This window comes from Nansenia antarctica (genome assembly GCF_963989245.1).
Source record: "Nansenia antarctica genome assembly, chromosome: 6".
NCBI lineage: Eukaryota > Metazoa > Chordata > Actinopteri > Argentiniformes > Microstomatidae > Nansenia > Nansenia antarctica.
This window is the reverse complement of record NC_137676.1, coordinates 44,288,817-44,308,292: the sequence shown is the minus strand read 5'-3', so window position 1 is coordinate 44,308,292 and position 19,476 is coordinate 44,288,817. Positions and strand designations below refer to the sequence as shown.

Here is a 19,476-nt window from a genome sequence, read left to right as displayed (position 1 = left end):
GTCCTTAAAAAAATACCATAAATTAGAGAAAAAACACTGAACATTGTAGAACAAGCAAGGAAAAAAAAGTGCATGTTAACCTTCATGGTACACCGCATCTTTTTATAGTTTAAAACTTTTTTCTATCCGTTTGTTTGTTTGTTTGACTGTCAATACACATTTTTAGGCAGATCTCTAGCTAGGATGGATATGTCACATGCCTTAGGAGTGGGGATGAGATCAAGGCTGCTTCCCTGAGTTATGTTTGAGAGTCAACTGTTTGACTAAGAAGCCTTCTATATAGACAGAAATGGGTTATGGGCCTCAACACTGATGCTGTTGTCACAAAGTAAAGTGGCACAAAGTATGGTTGCTTGTGCTTTAGATTACCGTTGTGAATGTGTTTTGGTTGATGGCAGACACCCCAGAGTTGGAACCTAGTTGATAGGTATTTAGGCGGACTGGTAGAGAGTTAAACCGTGAGTAACCAACAGCTCAAGAGAGAAGCTCTAGGCCACAGAAATCCCTGGAAAAGTTTTCCTTTGAGGAATAAAAAAAGTTACATTCTATCAAACACTGTAAAAAAAAGTTTTGTTTTGCATTTTATTTGTACAACATGCCTCTGATGTTTATCTCACTTCCTCTGAAGAAAAAAACATAACAGTAATTGGTCATTGGCCAAAGATTGGACTAGTTAGCCACATTTAGCCAAATCCACAGAAACTTTAGCACCAATTTTGGGTTGAAACATTGTTTTAAATGCTGCAGTTCTGTACAAACCAATCTGTTGTACACAATAGCTTTACCAAAAAGCCAAGTTGAGAAAGTTTACAATTATTTAAGCCCTTAGGGTTTCATATCAGCCAGAAACTAGTTAGCATTAATACTTCTACCTTTTGTTTACAAACAATATACTATCTATGTCGTAAGTATAAAGGGAAAGTTTGAAAAAAATAAATAAAATCAAGGCTCATTTGAAACCACAAGGATGCTGGCTGATATGTATGCTTTACATATTATCTTATTCTATGGCAGTGAGAAGTTATTCTGTTTTGAGGTATTATTGTTCTTGTAGGTGTAGCGACAGCTTTCACACTTTATCTCACTGTGTTTCTAGACGGATCCAACTTCCCTCCCAAAGTATGTCGTTTGACCATGCAAATCACCTTTTATCTTAAAGTGCTTTATTTCAAATGAAGAAAATTAAAACAGCATACGGAGTTGCTGATTGGTTATTGTTCTTGTAAAAAGTTCAAAAAGCTTATAAATGCTAGTCACTAAAAACATGAATAAAAAAATCGAGCAACAGTAGTGCTTGATAAGATTGATATCTAAAGAGTTTGATGAGTGAATTGATAGACCTATGCAGATGTTTCTAGATACACAGAATATTCTTGAGAGGGCATGTTTGGTGTTGTTACAAGGCACCCCTCGGATTGGTCAAAGGGCAGATTGTTGATCTATCCAGAAGTAATATGAGGGAAGGGAAGTCAGACCATGGACCAGTATTTAGGGGCTTTTCAGTGTTGGAGGTGGATCCCATTTCCATTCCATTCCAGACCATTCTTGAATTTAATTTAAATGGAATAATGGCCAATTTTCAATTCAATGAATTTCAATCCCATTTCCTGCATCACCTGAAACAGAATCCACCCCAACTTGCACTTAGTCCCCGGTAACAGTGTACCCTGTCTGTCCTCTCTGCTACATTGGACTGAGCTGTCCTTCTGTGTATATCCCTCTCTTATTCATAGAGAAAAATCACTTGCAAAAACACTTCATTTCACCTCCCAGTAAATCAAGCCTGGCTACATCCTCAGTGGTTGATCTACAACGACGACCACGCAATCAATCTCATCCTCCTAACACAACCGTTCGTAGTGTGTTTGTGTGTTCAGCTCGACTGGGTGAAGGGGTACATCGGCTATGTGCTGCTGGTTGTATTTGCTCTTAAGGGGTTTTTCCCGAAAAGACACTCTTGCTCAACTCACCAAGCAAATTAAAAACAAAAGATTCAGTAATTCAGCTACTAAACCTTCTGGATCCCAATGCTGCTACCACCACCACGCTGCAGTGTAAACAAACATTGGGGGGTTGTTTGCAGTGGGGGCAAAGAGGAGAGGAGTCAGGGGAGCAGCCTCAGATCTCTACGTGTTTATAGGGGGGGGGGGGGTTATTATGAGAAGGCGCGTGCGCTACGTCTGTACGTAATATGTCAGTTTCTGTGGTCATGGCATTACCATGTTTTTGTTTGTTCAGCTCATGCGTTTGCATGTAACATCTTGCCCTGTGTACGTGTATAAGAAATTGTGTGTGCGTGTGTGTGTGTTTGTGTTTTGTGTGTGTCGTTGTAACAGGAATGTCCATCGCCATGTGTACAGGCATTTGTGTGTGTGTGTGTGTGTGTGTGTGTGTGTAGATACGTGTGCGTGTGTGCTGTGGCTGTGTCCAGCTCACTCAGTCAATAGTTTGATCTCGTTGGCAAGGAGGGTGTTGAAGTTGTAGGCCTGGTCGGGGAGTTTGGGCAGGACGGGGCCCAGGGCTTGGTGAGGGGATGAGGGCTGGGCAGGCTCGGCAGGCTCGGCAGGCTCGGCCAGCTCCGGGTCGCTCTCGCTGGAGGTGGAGCCCACGCTCATGTTGCACACGGCCTCGGGTAGCACGCTGGGCACCGGGCACACCTCAGGCTCGCTGCTAGTTTCACTAGCGCTGGACACCACTGAGAGCAGCGACATCTTCCGGGTGAGACGGCTGGGTAGCAGCGAGATGGCATAGTCGGTGATGATACCTGCCACGTCCATTCCGCAGGCCTGGTCGAAGGCAATGAACCCCACATTGGCGTTAGCTTCACACACCACAAAAGAGCCATCGTTGAGTTGGAGCAGATCGATGCCACACACGTCCATGCCTAGGATGTTGGACACCTGTACCGCCAGCTGCTTGCCCTGCTCGCTGAGCGGGCACATCATGCCCACACCACCTGCAGGAGGAGCAGCAGAGAGAGGGGCATCACTCACCACACACACTCGCCAGTCAGAGCTATCCATATGTACTGTATATTCAAATTAATTTATATTTAAAATCATATTTGTGATTCTCTGAGGTCTCTATTGCAAGGAGTAATAGAGATAAAGCAGTGACTCATAGTATTTATTTGGGCTACCCCGGGTCTAATACTTTTTAAAAATATATATTAGAGCCTAAATGATTCCTAGTTCAGTTGGCCATTATCGGACAGACATCCAAACACATATGTCAACAAGTAAGAGCAACCTAGAAACTGTGCTTGCATAAAGCTAACAAAATGTTGTTATAAACATCATGTGGCACTTGTCATAGAACAGCAGAACAATTGATGACTGATGACCTGAAAATGTCACAACACATGAGCATGTTGGCTAGTCTAAACGTCAGATGTTGTGACGATGTTAAAGTAAGTGTGTCATCAACAACAACGTACTGTAGTGTCATTTATGTTCTTAAGTCATTGAACTGACGTGTTCTACTAACTTTCCATTGCTATCCAAAGCCTGTGCTACACTCTAATGTGGTTTCCTAACTTACTGTAGTGACTCAGGAATCACCAAAACAAACAACCTCCTGATCTCTAGCAAGGTTGGGCTCAATGGCTTGTTCAATGACTTGTTTTTCTTAGTAAACTTTTCATAAATGGGACCCTTGCACTTGACCAAAATCATATAACCAAGTAACTAGTCTAATTAATAGACACAGCCCAACAGACCCAGCGACCACTCTTCTCCACTCACCCAGAGAGCAGTTGCTCTGCATGCGTCCGTCGGTGGAGCAACGCAACATGGAGCCGATGACGCGCCCCCCCACCAGGACTACCCGGACATCACGGCCATGTGACTCCTTCACATACTCCTGGAACAGGTAGGGGGCGTCGTGACGGATCAGGTGGCTCAGGTCAGCCAGGTGGTGCTTGTCCCTGGCCAGGAACACCGCCTTGCCTGGGGAAGGGACGGGAGGGCGAGAAAGAGAGACTTTTCAGACACAATTCATTCACCAGAATTTGAAATAGAGTACAGAGTACAAAGTAAGACACGCAGCCTTCATCTGAGGCAATGTGCTGACACATCCTGTCACCTCGACTGACATGTCAAGTCACTCCCACCCGCGTACCACACCACATGGAACATTCAGGACACTGAAGGCCCATGGCCATGGGGAACAGAGTGACTCACTCACACAGGCTAGACAAAAGACGCCAGGGCCTGTTTTAATTAGCACTGTGGCGGTCCTCACGCTCAGCCGTCCTCTGACCCCTCCAACCCCAACACAGTTCAGCGCTAACCTACCGCAACAGTACCAGAGACAACAGTAAGAAAAGCATCTGAGGCAGGGGGTGTGTATGTGTGTGTAGAGAGCTCCAAATAATTAGAGGAGGCTGTGTTGTGTTGGTTGGTTACATTGTGCAGATGGGACAGAATGGTAGCCATGACACCTTGTGGTTCAGATCAAACAAGACAACACAGCAAGGCCCCATGGGGCAGGAACAAGACTGCTGTCCAATGAGAGAGGGGTAAGGGGGGAGGGCAGCTAACCGATCTAACAATCAGTGCAAAAGACAGCCAACTAAGAGGGGACACATGACTTCGGGTCACTTTATTTGGATAGTGCCCGGTAGACGGTCTACACATGCTCACACTACCAAAAGTATCAATTTAGCTTCAGTTTAGCTTTTGCACTACTGCTTGTTTGCACATAGCATATGTATTACATTGGTCTCTAATTATACATACATATACAGTATGCCCTGGTTAATGTATATTCACTTTATATTCATTTATTTATACTCACTGTAATACCTTATACTGTAATGCCATGCACTGTCTACATTCATACAGTCATATGTGACCGCAGCTGGTGAAAGCGGGAACAAGTCGGCAACCAATCTAAATGTTCTGACTTTTATTCTGAAAAATGTAAATGAATGTCAATGTTGTTGAAAATCAATGACACACTCGCTAGTAGGGGTGGGCATCAATGATCGACGATCGATAACTGATCGATAAGGATCTTGGTCGATCACAAAATATTTTGCTCGATAATCGTTAATAAATTGGATATACTATTTTTTTTATTTTTTATAATAATAATAATAATGGAAATTAGTTTGTCCACGTTATGTGTGAGAAATGAACTTTGCATTTGCCTTTGCATTTGCCTTCGCCAAATTGCCTTCGCCAAATTAGCGCGGACCTACCTCTGCATCCCCGCAACCTCGGTGCCCTCGGAGCGAGTGTTTTCTGCGGCTGGCCTAACTGTCACCAGATTGCGTTCGTCTCTCACCCCTGAACATGTTAACATGATCATCTTTTTGAACAAGAACCAGTAGGCCTGCCGCCTACAGTCTCTCGCTGGAGTTTACATTTAAGTTAAGCTGGACGCTCTTAAGGACACTAACGTTTTCAGTCATCCTCCTATTTGTGAGTAACTGTTTTTTTACTGCTCCTATGGTGAGTTACTTATTTTCTATATTTTTATTTATAATGTAAAATGTGTTTTTAAGTTAAACAATTTAGGCTACTCACTGCCTTGTTTAAGAGGATTGTTATCTGACTGTAGTGTCTAGTTTGAATGTGAATGAATGAATGTGTGCAATAGCAACACAAATAAAGTGTTTTCCCCAAGGAAAACATGCTTGTTATTTCTGCCCTAGTTTCTTTTTTTTTTTTGAAAAAAAAGCTTATCGATTAATCGATAATTGATCGTTAATTCTTGCGATTATCGAAAAATAAATGTTGATCGTTTGCCCAGCCCTACTCGCTAGTCAAGCCAAAACATTGCAATGCAATGGATTTGGTGAATAATCCCCACTACTCTACACTAACTACTAGATAGTAGTAGGGATTACTCACCGAATCCATTGCATTGCAATATTTTGTACTTTTTATAATATGTATTTATACTCACTGTAATATGTTGTACTGCAATACTGTAGAGATTTAAACTCAAATCTGTTTCCGCAATTATATTTCGGCTATATTTTCTTGATAGGAAAATATATCTAATACTGATATATCTAATCTGATTCCAATGTAATTATCATTCCCAGAAGAGTGGAAGCTGTTATAGCAGCAACGGTGGTTACCAACTCCATATTAATGCCCATGGTTTTGGAATGCGAAGTTCAACAAGCACATATGGGTGGGATGTTCGGGTGTCGCAATACTTTTGTCCATATAGTGTAGATGCCAAACTACATTTCGTTGTCTCAGTACTCACTTGCAATGACAATAAAGTTGAATCTAATCTAATCTACTACAACCCTGTCATTATGTGACAACTTGCTAGGGTGAGAGTTAGCGGATATCTAACTGAGCAGCTGTTGATACAGTAGTTAAACATGGCTAAAGCAGGAGATCAGTCAATGGTCAATAAGGTTAGCAATCACTCTAGCTCATTGTTATGCCCCTGCCCAATTTGCTCTTTTGAGGTGGTGTGTCTGAGGAGGCGAGGCCATGGATGTGGCATTGATCCTATTGATTCGACTAATGGGACACACCTGTGGCTGATGACCTCCAAGCCCTTCAAAAGCCTGCAGCATGGGGAAATGTTTGGGTGCCCTTTTCACAATGCCTATCTTTTTGTTTTGTCTTGGTTGATTACTAGTTTTGGTTGGACCTATTTTGCCTTTGTTGGGGTGGGTTTGTTTTCTCCCATGTTAATTTATTTGGTTCTTTGCTGGCCCTAGATTATGGAGGTAGTGGGAGATGCCGGTTTTGTTTATTCCTATTAGTGGAGGTTTTGTCGATTCTGTGTTTCTTTGTGTATGTATGAGGGCTGTCCATTAAAACTAGGGGTGGGCATCAATGATCGACGATCGATAATTGATCGATAAGGATCTTGGTCGATCACAAAATATTTTGCTCGAAAATCGTTTTTTTTATAATAATAATAATGGAAATTAGTTTGTCCACGTGTCACCAGATTGCGTTCGTCTCTCACCCCTGAACATGTTAACATGATCATCTTTCTGAACAAGAACCAGTAGGCCTGCCGCCTACAGTCTCTCGCTGGAGTTTAAATTTAAGTTAAGCTGGACGCTCTTAAGGACACTAACGTTTTCAGTCATCCTCCTATTTGTGAGTAACTGTTTTTTTACTGCTCCTATGGTGAGTTACTTATTTTCAATATTTTTATTTATAACGTAAAATGTGTTTTTAAGTTAAACAATTTAAGCTACTCACTGCCTTGTTTAAGAGGATTGTTATCTGACTGTAGTGTCTAGTTTGAATGTGAATGAATGAATGTGTGCAATAGCAACACAAATAAAGTTTTTTCCCCAAGGAAAAAAAAAAACTTTTCTTTTTTGATGAAAAAAAAGCTTATTGATTAATCGATAATTGATCGTTAATTCTTGCGATTATCGAAAAAGAAATTTTTATCGTTTGCCCAGCCCTAATTTTTACACCATTTCAGTGACCGATCATTTTCTCACGTTGTGGCTGGCTTTATGTATACAGCTTTTGTGCAGCACTTTGGTTTCGTCCATTTTGTTTCCTTGGGACACTGTCAGCCCTCATATCCACAAAGAAGGTTCAAACTTTTCTGGCTATCCTTTTCTGAACTGGGGGGAATAAAAAGAAACAGACTATAGATAGTGTGAACACTATTTAGGGATGTTCTTTGCTTTCCTTTATCCAACACTACCATCCTAATCACTTGGCACTCCTTTGTTAAATTCCTTATATGGGTGGTCCATGGTGCCATTGGGGACGTTCACACTGCTAGAACAGGATTGAGAGACAGGTCTGAAAACACAGAGAGGCCTGCTGTTGTCATTAAACAGACAGACATTAGAGTGACGGTTGAGGTCTTACTGACCTCTGTGACCACGTGCGTTCTTCACCACCACGGGGTAGCCCAGCGGTTCCGCCTCATCGATCATCTTTCGGAAGTTCTCGTGTCCTCCTATGAAGCAAGCACACGTGTTAGAAAACATCCAGTAGTCAAACCCTCTCAGCCACCCTCCATATACGTAAGTACCTTCTTCAATTGAGTGAACATATTTAATTCTGTTGCCAGAGGAATGTTAAAACACTGAGGTGACTGGGGCGCTTAGGTGGCGTAGTGGATTAAGCGCTGACCATGTACCGCAGGGCTCCCGTTTCGATTCCAACCGCGGACATATCCTGCATGTCATCCCTTCTCTCTCTCTCACCCGTCCTTCCTGTCATAATCTATACTATATCTGTCATTGAAAAAAAAAAAATATGAGTGGGACTGCCCCACTCAGAAAAAATAAACACTGAGGTGACAAATGATTTTCGTTAGTGTAGTCATTGTACACTAAGTAGTCCGTCATTTTGCATGTGACCATCCTGATATATCTGTTACCATATCTAATATATTTGTCGGGCCTAAAAGGTTCATTTTGTATGTGGAATACGTACACAAAATTGAGAGAAGACAGGAAGAATTATTGTTTTCCTCTTCTGTGCTCTGTCTGTCTGTCTGGTCTGGCATTTAGGACCAGATGTGAGCTGCCCTGCAAATGCCTTTACCAAAAAGCACATGTCCACACCCTGTATTTGAGAGAGAGGAGCTAGGAGAGAGCCGCACTGAAAATGTCAGCCTGGGTCCTACCACGTCACAGGCTGATGCGGGGGGAGATGAGATGAGAGGAGAGGGGAGGGATCTCATTCTCAGTCATGAGGGGGGAGGACAGGGAGGGGAGGGGCATGTTACATAAGTGCTTCAGCTGCCCTGCACTGCCTGGCCCTCTGCTCAGAGGGGAGAGTGGAATTTGGGACAGATTCTCCCTCCCCCGCTTTCTCTCCCTCTCTCCTCTCCCAAAGCGCCATTGGATTTACAGTGGTACAAAAAAAAAAACACTGGGGCTGTCAGCTTTAGTTTCATCTTATGACAAAACAAAACAAGTGTTTGATTTGGCATTGGGCCTATAGGCCTTGTGGCCCAGTATCCTACCATATCCTGCGTTATCCAGAGTAGACTGAAGTCACAGATTCACAGAGTGTTTTGAGAGAGGTTCATTCTTGTCATGATTGTTTCCGTTTCAAGTTTATTGTTACCTCACATTACACAAGTGTAAATTCTTAGGCTTCGGTGAAATAACAGACGGGGTAGTCAAAACTGACATCAAGTATGTGACACAGCATATTATGGGCATGATATGCATACCATACCAACTTACAACAAAACTATTATTTCAAACAGTTAGGCCTATAGCGATAGGCCATGCTTGTGACAGTATGCACAAAGTTAGGAATTAAGTGTTATTGGTTATGGGGAACAACATCCAGTCAAAATGTCAAGTGCTCAAAATACTTAACGCATCTATAAGCAATTCATAAAATATTCAGAACACTATAGCCTAATAAAGACATGAGACAGGCCTACTATCCACTAACAAACCAGACATGTTGTCATATGCATTAACGCATTTCCAAATAAAACCCATGAGGGTCTTTCAGACTGCTTATAAGTCCCTTAAGAGACCTTCAAAGGCCCTATCAGAAATGCTACTGAAACCACCTCTGTTCCTCTTCAAAACACCTCCTTTTCAGCACTGCATAAAAGCAAATCAATCCTATCATCATGATCAAGGTCAAGGCTCACCATAGGAGAACGTGTCCGGGAGGGGAACCCCGTGGCCGGCCAGCTCCTGGAAGGTCCAGAATTTGTTGACACAGTTGAGGATGGCCTGGGGCCGGTTGACCAGACGGCAGCCCATCTTCTCTAGGTGACGCAGCACAGTGATGTCGCTGTCGGACTGCACCCAGGGAGTGGGCACCCGCACCACCGCCACCTGCGGGTAGGATGTCACCGCTTCCTGCTCCACCCTCAGACCTGGGGAGGGAGAGGGAGGGAGGGATGAAGTGATGGAAAGAGGGGTCAAGGGGCCGGTGAGAGGTAGGGATGGAGAAAGATAGAGAGGGGCCTTTAGATTGACATTCTACAAATGTTGCAGTTTTGTGCTTAGAGTAGACTAAATGAAATGTTTTACCCAATATCACAATTGACAATTTTCCCACTCATCAACACCACTGGAAGCAAGGTCTTTCAGAGTACCTCTGATAAACACTTCAAAACAGTCTAGCCAGGCCAGTAAAGCCAGCTCTGAACCTATGAGTAACCATTAAAAGTTCCACTAATGCATACCCATAAACCAAGTGTCTGTCTCCACAGCCCATGTAGACCTTGTCTAGATGTGAGAGGATACTGCTGTGTGTGTGTGTGTGTGTGCGCACGTGTTTGTGTATGCAACTACAACTGTTATCAGCTGCTGTGGGTGGGTGTGTGCCCTGGCTGGGTGCAGGGCAATGAGAGGCATGGTTCCAGGTCCACAGTTGCCTGCCTAGTTGTGTTAGTCCTTCATTTGGACAGGGTCCTGCCCGCGACACTCATTCACACCCTGCCCACATCCACATGCACCCTGTGGCACTGCCAACTTTTCTGTCCTGGGGGCCAAGGCTTGCCGCCTTGCAGATATTGCCAGCGGTATACTTACAGTTTACTGTAGAGTGCTGTATCGCAATGTAAGACACAACCATAAAGACATCTTTAGCCTGACGGAGATGACTACGAGTATAAACACACAGTATAAGCACGGCATCTATTTGCAGTCAGATCGGTTCGCCACAATTGAAACTCCAAAGAACATTTCCAAACATGAAATCAAGAAAAAATACATGTATTTGCCTATTCTAAAAACATTGACATTCGAACATTTACTTTGCTTATAAAACACAAGGTGAGGTGTGTGTGTGTGTGAGTGTGTACTCCCTCTGAGATGATTTAGATCCAGCAATTACCAGTCCCTATACCAGCCATTTTAATCCTGTAAGAACCAATAGTATAGGACTACAGATATGTTAGCACAACACATAATGGTGGAATAGAGAGAAAAGCAAGGAGGAAGCAGCATAGCAGATGAAGGGATGAAAGGAGAGGTGCGCAGTGAGGATTTGTGGAGGACGAGAACAGGGCAGTGGCCAAGCAGCTCAGCAGGAAAGACAGATTGGGTGATGATGGGATGTGAAGAAGAGGAGGAGGGAGGAGGAAAGGGGGGAGAGGAGGAGAAAGAGGGAGGGAAGGAAAAGAGGAGGGGGAAGAGAGGCTGTCACTGACGCAGCACTTGTGTGCTGTGACCTGCTTTTCAGCCATCTTAAGATCTCTGGCTCACAAAAACGACAGCATCAACGCTGGACTGACAGAGGTTGCAGTGTCCAAAGCATACAAAACAGGAATAGGGTGGCACCCACTGCTCCTCAAAAACTGGGTGCTCCTAATGCAAAAAACACCACTACTTAACAGGATAATCTGGCTCAAATGATGCTTGGGTATAAAAGGACAACAGAGTAAGAAGGGGGAAAAGGTTGGGTATAAGGGAAGTGCGGGGGGAGGAGTGGGGGGATTGAAACAGAGGATTGTAAAAGCATTTGTTTGGGGGCAGCCCAGCCTGTCACCCCTCCCCCACCTACCTCCTTGCAATCGGAGGATTCACTACCCCCCCCCCCTTCCATTCACACTGCTCTGATTGTGTGGCCATTGAGTGAACTGCGCTACATTGGAAGTATCAAGGGATAGGCAGTATTCTGTGTCCACACCACTTGTTTTGGTCTCTACGGGACCCAAGCAGAACGAATGGAACACCCAGATGAATCGTTCATTCATTTGAGTCCGCAGCGGCTCATACAGTAACTGTCTGCCATGTGATCATTGCAACCTCCAACACATTCACAACCCCTTCATTCGGCTTAAGAGAAGGGATCCAGGCTCTCTCGTTGTCCGTTTCCAGTTCAAAAGTGCACATTTACGACTGAGTCTGGATCTATGGATCCTTATTTCTATACCGCCTTGCGGGGGTCCTCACGGGTTGTTGGACTGTGTGAGTGTGTGTGTGTGTGTGTGTGTGTGTGTTATTTTCGTTCTGCCTGACAGGGCTAACAGGCTCCATAATTGCTGAGTAGGGGACTCCCATCCCGCTCTAACATTCTGTGCATTCCGTCGTGACGTCACAATACGGTTGGGCCGACACATGCCAACGCTCAGCAGGCCGTGCCAGCGCTGGATGGAACCTCGGCCTGGGCCAGCCAGAAAGCGGGCACCACTTCCTCTAGAGAGGCGGCGTACGGGTGGGCTGGACTGGCCCGGACACTGATCTGGCTTGTCTATCGCTAGTGAGCTCATGAATAGTCAGTCACACACATAAAACCCAGGGGGCATATTACACACACACACACAACACACACACACACACACAACACACACAACACACACAGACACTCAGGCATGCACAAAACACGCAGACAGACAGAGACACACCCATGCCGACTGTGACTTTCAGTCACACTCTGATGTGGCTTTGATGTAGCGTCTACTTCACTGTGTACTCTTCTAAAATGTTTGGGTAATTCATCAAAGCATGACCATGAATTCATGCATTTTTGGGGGGGGGGAATTAAATATGGGCTATCGAAGACTAGAACACTTTTATAGTCTATCTATTGATAAGTAGGACTTTGTAAGATGTGGGTTTCATTCTGTTTGATAACTTATTGTTTGAAATTTAAAAAAAACATACATTTCTCACTCAGTTGTGTAGTTATTTACAGAATGTGTGAGTGTTTAGTTTTTTTGTGCGGTTTTGTGGCAGTGTGCACAATCCAAAGCACAGTAGAGGTGGGAGCTGCAGTCTTGGGATGATGCAAGGGCAAATGAGAGACAAATACATAAAGACGTAACGGATTAAGAAAGTGTTTACAAAGGGTGCACAGGTCTAATGGACTTCTTACCACATTGTCCTGCCACACAAGGAAAGGATGTAGCCTGACAAACCTTGACTTCAGGCTATGGGCCATTATTTGCCACACCTATGCATCAGCTGACAGCAGCATTATGTGTGTATAGTTGCCTGGGCCAGGTGCCAAATTGTATCAGAGTATTTGTCAATCCCGCCTGTCTTATTGGACCGGCTTTTCAGTGTGACATGATCAAGATGACTTTTGCACTAAGGGAAGCTAACTTATGTAGTGTTATTCCTTTCAAATAACCTGTACTACCTGTACCAGCACTTGCTCCTGTTCCTATCACTTGAGAGCATGGAAATTAGACCAGCAAAAAAAATACCAGTAGATAGCTGAGGAATCTCTCTTGCAAATGAGACTCTGTTGTTAGCTAAATACAAGTCTTAACAGGGTTCGACATTAACGCTTGACGGGGCAATTAAATAATAAATTGCGGGAAAGTAAAACCCGTCTTTGACTTGCAGGGCAAGTAGAAGGTTAGATGGGGCAAGTAGATTTGTAGGAAAAAACCTTAACGTCGTACCCTGCTTAATAAAAAGCAGTGAAAAGCAACATTTATTTCCCTTCCAATTCAGCTCTTAAAATATGGTGAGCCTGCAGACGCCTGACAGGTGTTAACAGACATACCTGCTCATGTCTGAGGTGGGTGCATCCATCATTAAATACAACATTTTACAGTAGACACTGTGCTATGAGATATAGGCCTAGTTATTTCACAGTAGTCCTAATAGAAGCCTTTGAGAGAAGGGTTTCAGTCCAGCATGGTGGTTTGTCAATGAAGCCTTCCTAAAATTAGGATTAATAGAAGCTAGCTAACTTCGCCTCTTGTCCATTGGCTATTACATTTTGTCTCACTTTCATATGACTGATAGAAAGTCACAATGTGTTGGCCATGGCTCAATGTTCCTGTGGCATTCAATAACATTAAGGTGGTGCAGTATTTGTCATCTATGGGTAAAAAACATGTCCGTGGCAGTCCACAAGGAAGGGGTGAAGAATCCAATGTTGATTCATATCCTGTCTTCCTCTTAGTACAACTGAGGACATATCTGCATCATGGGATATGAAATTCCTCTACTGATCACTGGGCTTGGCCCCTTACATGAGGGTCTATTGTTGGTATTCCAGACACGCTAGTGAGGTGAGCACATAGCCGGTCACAGGGACATGGGGCATCCATTAACATCTTCTGCAAGGAACACAGTGGACTTTGCCCTGACTCTGTTGCCCCAATGTGACTGCAGAATCACACTGAGGCAAAAAGCTGGTATTAGTTTTAGTATTCACACCAACCACATTCCCTCCAACCCCCAAGTTTACTATTTCAGCTATGTTATTTCAAACTGTGTTATGGTCTATATATCTATATCTATATTCACTATAAGTCCCATAGGCTATTACATGTGTATTATGTGTGTCATGTCTAACATACTGAATGCACAGGTAAAAGGGATAGCCCTGTTCTTCTACTTCAATACAAGTATGCCTAACCATTAGGCCTAGTAGTTCAATGCTAAATGATGTGCCCCATTTTGTGTGTCTTATGGCGCTTTTCCACCACCGTACCGTACCGTGCCATAACGTGTGAGCCCGGTTTGTTTTGCTTTCTTCACTGCCAACCGAGCAGTACCGAGCCGTACCAGGCCGGGTCGTTTTAGCTACCCTTCCTGACTAGGAGCGAAAGGTACTTTCGGGCCAGGCTGTGTGTGACGTGTGATGCTGCAGACCGTTGATTGGTCAATGGAAATCGTCAACATCGTCATCCCATGTTTAGAGAGTTCACCGCTAACCGCCATTTTTAAATACCACAACAGATTTCGCTCCCGGAAAATGTCATTAACTTTTTCTGTAATTACTTATTAATAAAGATTAGAAAAATTATGACAACCATCTTATTATCTTAGTTTAATGTCATTTCAATGCATCATAGAACTTTTATTTACAACAAGCATAACAAAAAAAATCGCTATTATGGTAGATTTCCGTGTTGCTCCCTTTCACACACGTCGGCGATTCCCTGGTTGCGCGATCTACTAGAACTACTAGAACTGAAAGCGGCAAGTAACAGGCACGTAACATCCATATGCTGTATAAATAAAAATATTTGACTACCAGCAAGACACCGGAGCACTCGTATCTATAACAAACGCAGAGATTGTATGAGCCCCGGCGTCAGTCCAATGGAAACGTCAAGCACAGCCTTTCCGTAGAAATACATCGCTCCCTGTCTAACGTTATATATCTAACGTTACATGTTTTAAGGCTGATCTGTGCATGATAGTGCTGCATTTTGACATAATTATTATCGCATTTCCCCCAGTTGAGCTGTATAGCAGCACTTATTAAAGTGAAGTGCTCTTATGACACGTAACTCCTCCTACTGTCCCGACTTGCTCCAGGTCTGTTGTGTATAATGGAGAAGAAGTACGGTACGGGTAGGATACAAATGCGTGCCGTACCGGTCTGGTCAATGGAAAAGCGCCATTAGAGGCAGCCAAAGCCCGACTGTGGTCAAACCGGCTGCTTGCTGTTAATCTGTGATATCAACACTGAAGCCATATATGTAGATCCGGGGGCCAGCAGGGATTAGAGGACAGGCTCGGCCCTGCTCCAGTTGTGGCTCTGGCTCACCTTCAGCTCTAGACAGCTGTCTCTACCTAACTTATCTAGGCCAATACCCTCACTTCCTCTGATTTTCTCCCAGATTAACCAAGGACTGAGGACTGTCCTACCAAATATTATAAGTAGGTGTCTGACTCTTTCTTGCAAAGAGCTTAGAATCAATATGACAAAGTAGAAGTTAGTTAACCATAATGGTTAGGCTAATGCCAGGCCTACACTCCATCCCTCGTGAGGCTTCTGGATTGGGAAATCATGCCCAATCTCACTGTTCCATGTCAGCCCCCCCCCCTCATTCTCCTTCAGTTAATGCCAACCTATAGGATGTGCTAATTGAGACACTGCCATCTTGCCCTCTCCCACCCATTGAGCAGAATGACCCCCAGCTCACACCTCGCCACCACATTCCATGTCCTCCAACGCCCTCACCCCCATGACTCTTTAGTCACATGGTGCCAACAGCAACACACTAAGGCTTCCTATGCTCTCAAAATAGGCTATATCCCTTTAATACCGACCCAACAAGCAATGCTCAGTGTGTCAAGCAACCCTGAGCCCAAGATATTAAAATGACCATTTTAAACTTTCTGATATATTTGTCAAAAAGCTTGAATCAACTCTCATTACCCTCCCTGACAGTGTAGACCTGGGGCCTCATTTTTAAAGCGTTGCGTATAACTGGCGTAAACGGCTTGCGTACCTACGCAAAGCAAGAACATTTTACGCACACCAACATTCGGATTTATAAAACGGTGCACACGCCAGTGGAATTTGCAAGTTCCACGCCTGCTTCCATTTATGAATCACAATTACATGTCATAACATCCAAGTATTGTTTAATAATTACAGATGCAATTAAATATGATTCCCGATTAAACTGTACAACATATTTGAGGGGTTGTTTTGCAAAAACAGATATCTCCCTTTGTATTTATTATCTTAAATCATGTTTTGTTTTTTTATTTGTTTTAGATTAGATTAGATTCAGGCTTATTGTCATTGACAAGTAGGCTACCAAGACAAGGAAATGCAGTTCGTCTTCTAACCAGATGCATTTCATGATCATGAGTGCATTGTAGAAAAGCCATGAATGTTTCAAGTAAATTGTTACGTTACATTACACTGCAACGTAACACTCTCGTAAGAGAATGACATTCTTAGGCTTCGGTTCCTGACATTGCAGCACAAGACATAAGGCAATAGGCATAATACAAGATAAAGGTGACAATATTACAATATTACAGGTAAGACAAGATACACTGGTGGTGTGCAACTAGTAGGCTAATAATAGTTCAGTAATAAAGTGGCTGTGCGCTTAAAATGTTCGTAGTCCGTATCATGGGGTGTGCTTGGGGATGATAGTCAATTGTCTACAGTGGCCATGTTCATGTTCTTCAATGTATGGATATTGCAATCATTGGATTTATTGGGACGTTACCCACTGAGCACTCGGGAACAGTGAATCGGGTGCTCAACTTGTCCAGCCTCGCGCTATGTGCAATGAATATGAATATAAAAAGTCAATATATTTGCATGAATATCAATATCATACATACAGTAAAGATATATGTACATTGTGATGGGTACAGGACAAGGCAGAATAAGATATGTGCAGTGTGCACGTATATTCTTTGTGTGCACTCCTTCATATATAATATTTGAGATAATATTTCGATTTATGTTGGTGGAAATTGTATCCATTTCAAAGCGTTTCTCCTGTTTCATCCTTCTGCCAGGGGAGTCGCAGTTGACATTTCTCCAGTTTCTATGCGTAAGCATGGATCACAGTGTGTGTAGAGGTGCGGACAGTTTCAGGCCATTATAAATCCCCAAATTGCGGGAAAATTTGCTTACGCACGTTTTTGGGCGTACGCAAGCTTTATAAATGAGGCCCCTATAAATTATAAGCTTCATTAATTGGAAGCATAAACAATTATGTTGTGGACATGTTGATAATTAGACTACAGGTAACAAAAGTCTGTTATGAATAAGACTAAGTTAGAAATGAGTTATAAAAGTGTAGTCAAAGCTGCATAATAATGCTTCAGTAGGATATTAAATATTTGTTCGATGATTGTTTCCAGCAAGAGTGACCTCGAGTGGCTAAACAAAGCATAAGAACAAATCTGCTAGAATGAGACCTCCCTAAAAACAAAGTTTATAAATGAAGTTATCAACGGAAATTGGGCATCTTGTCATAATTATGGCTAAGTTGCACACATCAACATCATGCTGTCACCACCACAACAACTTGATGGCGCTTTTATTGCTGCCTCGGTTGTCTTTCTATCATGTGCCTCCATCCAAACCGGTTAGAATAGCTGATTATTCAGTGAACAGTTGACCAATAACAAATGTTTACACTGTTTAATGTCCAAAGAAGTTTATAAATGTTCTGGTTAGAATAGCTGATTATTCAGTGAACACGTTGACCAATAACAAATGAATCCTGTTCATTTATCCAAATAGGTCCGTCTCCAGGCAGTCTAGAAACGGGGTTAGGCGGGTCACCGTCACAGTTAGCTAGCTCGCTACCAGGGCCCGGCTAGTCACCTGCCGAACAATACCCGCTATACCCTGCCTGACTACTGGCAAGCAGATACCACCACATAGACATACGAAACAGACAATCGAACAGTGTTCCTGTAGCCAACGGTTGTAATAGCGACTTAAAAATAGATCGATACTTGCCTAGTTGTCCCTCGCTGATGGTGAGCACGATTTGGTCCATGAGAAGAGAGCGGAATTCCACCTCCTCCTCGGCGCAGCGCTGTTTCAGCGCCCGGAGGATTTGAACTTGGGGATACTCCTGGCTGATGCGCCGGTCGGTCACGAACCAAACCCGAGAACACATCTTTAGGTCGAACTGTGTTGTACCGATTAAAAACAGCAGTGAATACCACAGTTGTGGCTGGGAGGCGGCGGGCGTGCGAGAGAGAGAGCGGGATCCAGGTCGGGGAACGACAGGGATAACACAAAGATGCACACACACAATGGGGTGCAGCTACACGATACAAGCAATGTGGCCGAAGCAACACCGCGATCGTACGGCTGTTCGTGTAATGAAACTGTGGTCGATTTAATTAGTCGATTTCCACTTACTTCCCCTCATTTGCAGGCAGTTATTCCCGGTCCCGTGCGATCCAAGATCCCGCTGAATCACAATGAAAAACCTAAAATGCTTTTCTAGCGGCGTTTCTGACTGGACTTCTCTGCTCTGCTTTCTACTAAACTTGAGAGCTGAAGCTTCTTGCACTTGCAAGCCCTTATAGGGCGAACAAAGCTCGTGCAAATATGTCTAATCCTCCGCTCATCAAAACGGTGTATCAACTACCCCAGTGAACACAGCAGCCAAGCTTGGCTGAATAACCACAAAATGGTGGTGTCTTATCGAAGTAAACCGCAGCTCTCGTATCCCCACGCTCGTCTGGTCTGATTCTGGCTGCTATCCACGGGGATCGGTGCTGAAAAGGTGCACGCGTTATTTTCAGTCCTGCGTTTTTTCTTCAAGCACGCGCCTCGTTTACAACTCCACTTCTCCGCGTTTTCGGACAATAGATGTCCAATGATCATTTAGGATTTTCCGTCATATCGACCAATTGCAGTTTATAAACCGATGGACACGGGCGTGTCTACCCGTAATCGTCGTCCAATCACGATGGCGAAGGTGTGGAGGCTCGCGAGGCGGTGCGAACCAATGACGACGCGAACGTGAATGTCGGGATGTGTCCAACAAGGGCGCGCGGATATGGAAGCTGTGATTCACTGCGTGTCAAAGACGCAGCGACGGAGGGGAGTGGGTGGACCACGAGTCACTCCGCGCATTACCCGAACCGGTTCAGACCGGGTGCTGCCGGGAGGTTTGGTGAATACCAACGCCTCTGTCTCCATGCTGAAATGGCAGGAATTTATAACATAGCCCAGTCAATCGGATCTGATTGTCAAACTAAGTTTTTGCATTCTTATTCTTAGTCTTTTTTTCCTAGCACCACGGGAGCCCCCCCTCCCAAATTTCGTTGTATGGTACCTGTACTATATAAATGACAATAAAGACCATTCATTCATTCATTCATTATTTATCGGT

General features: G+C 43.8%; 1 protein-coding gene across 1 annotated transcript; it reads right to left on the bottom strand.

Moving 5' to 3' along the window:
- Positions 1-2,432: 2,432 nt before the first annotated feature.
- rimkla (ribosomal modification protein rimK-like family member A) lies at positions 2,433-18,246 on the bottom strand (the record flags this gene model as incomplete). Its single annotated transcript, XM_080535246.1, has 5 exons — positions 2,433-2,956; positions 3,744-3,947; positions 7,828-7,914; positions 9,583-9,813; positions 18,084-18,246. 5 exons carry the CDS (start codon positions 18,244-18,246, stop codon positions 2,433-2,435), a joined length of 1,209 nt encoding a protein of 402 aa, XP_080391372.1.
- Positions 18,247-19,476: the final 1,230 nt, after the last annotated feature.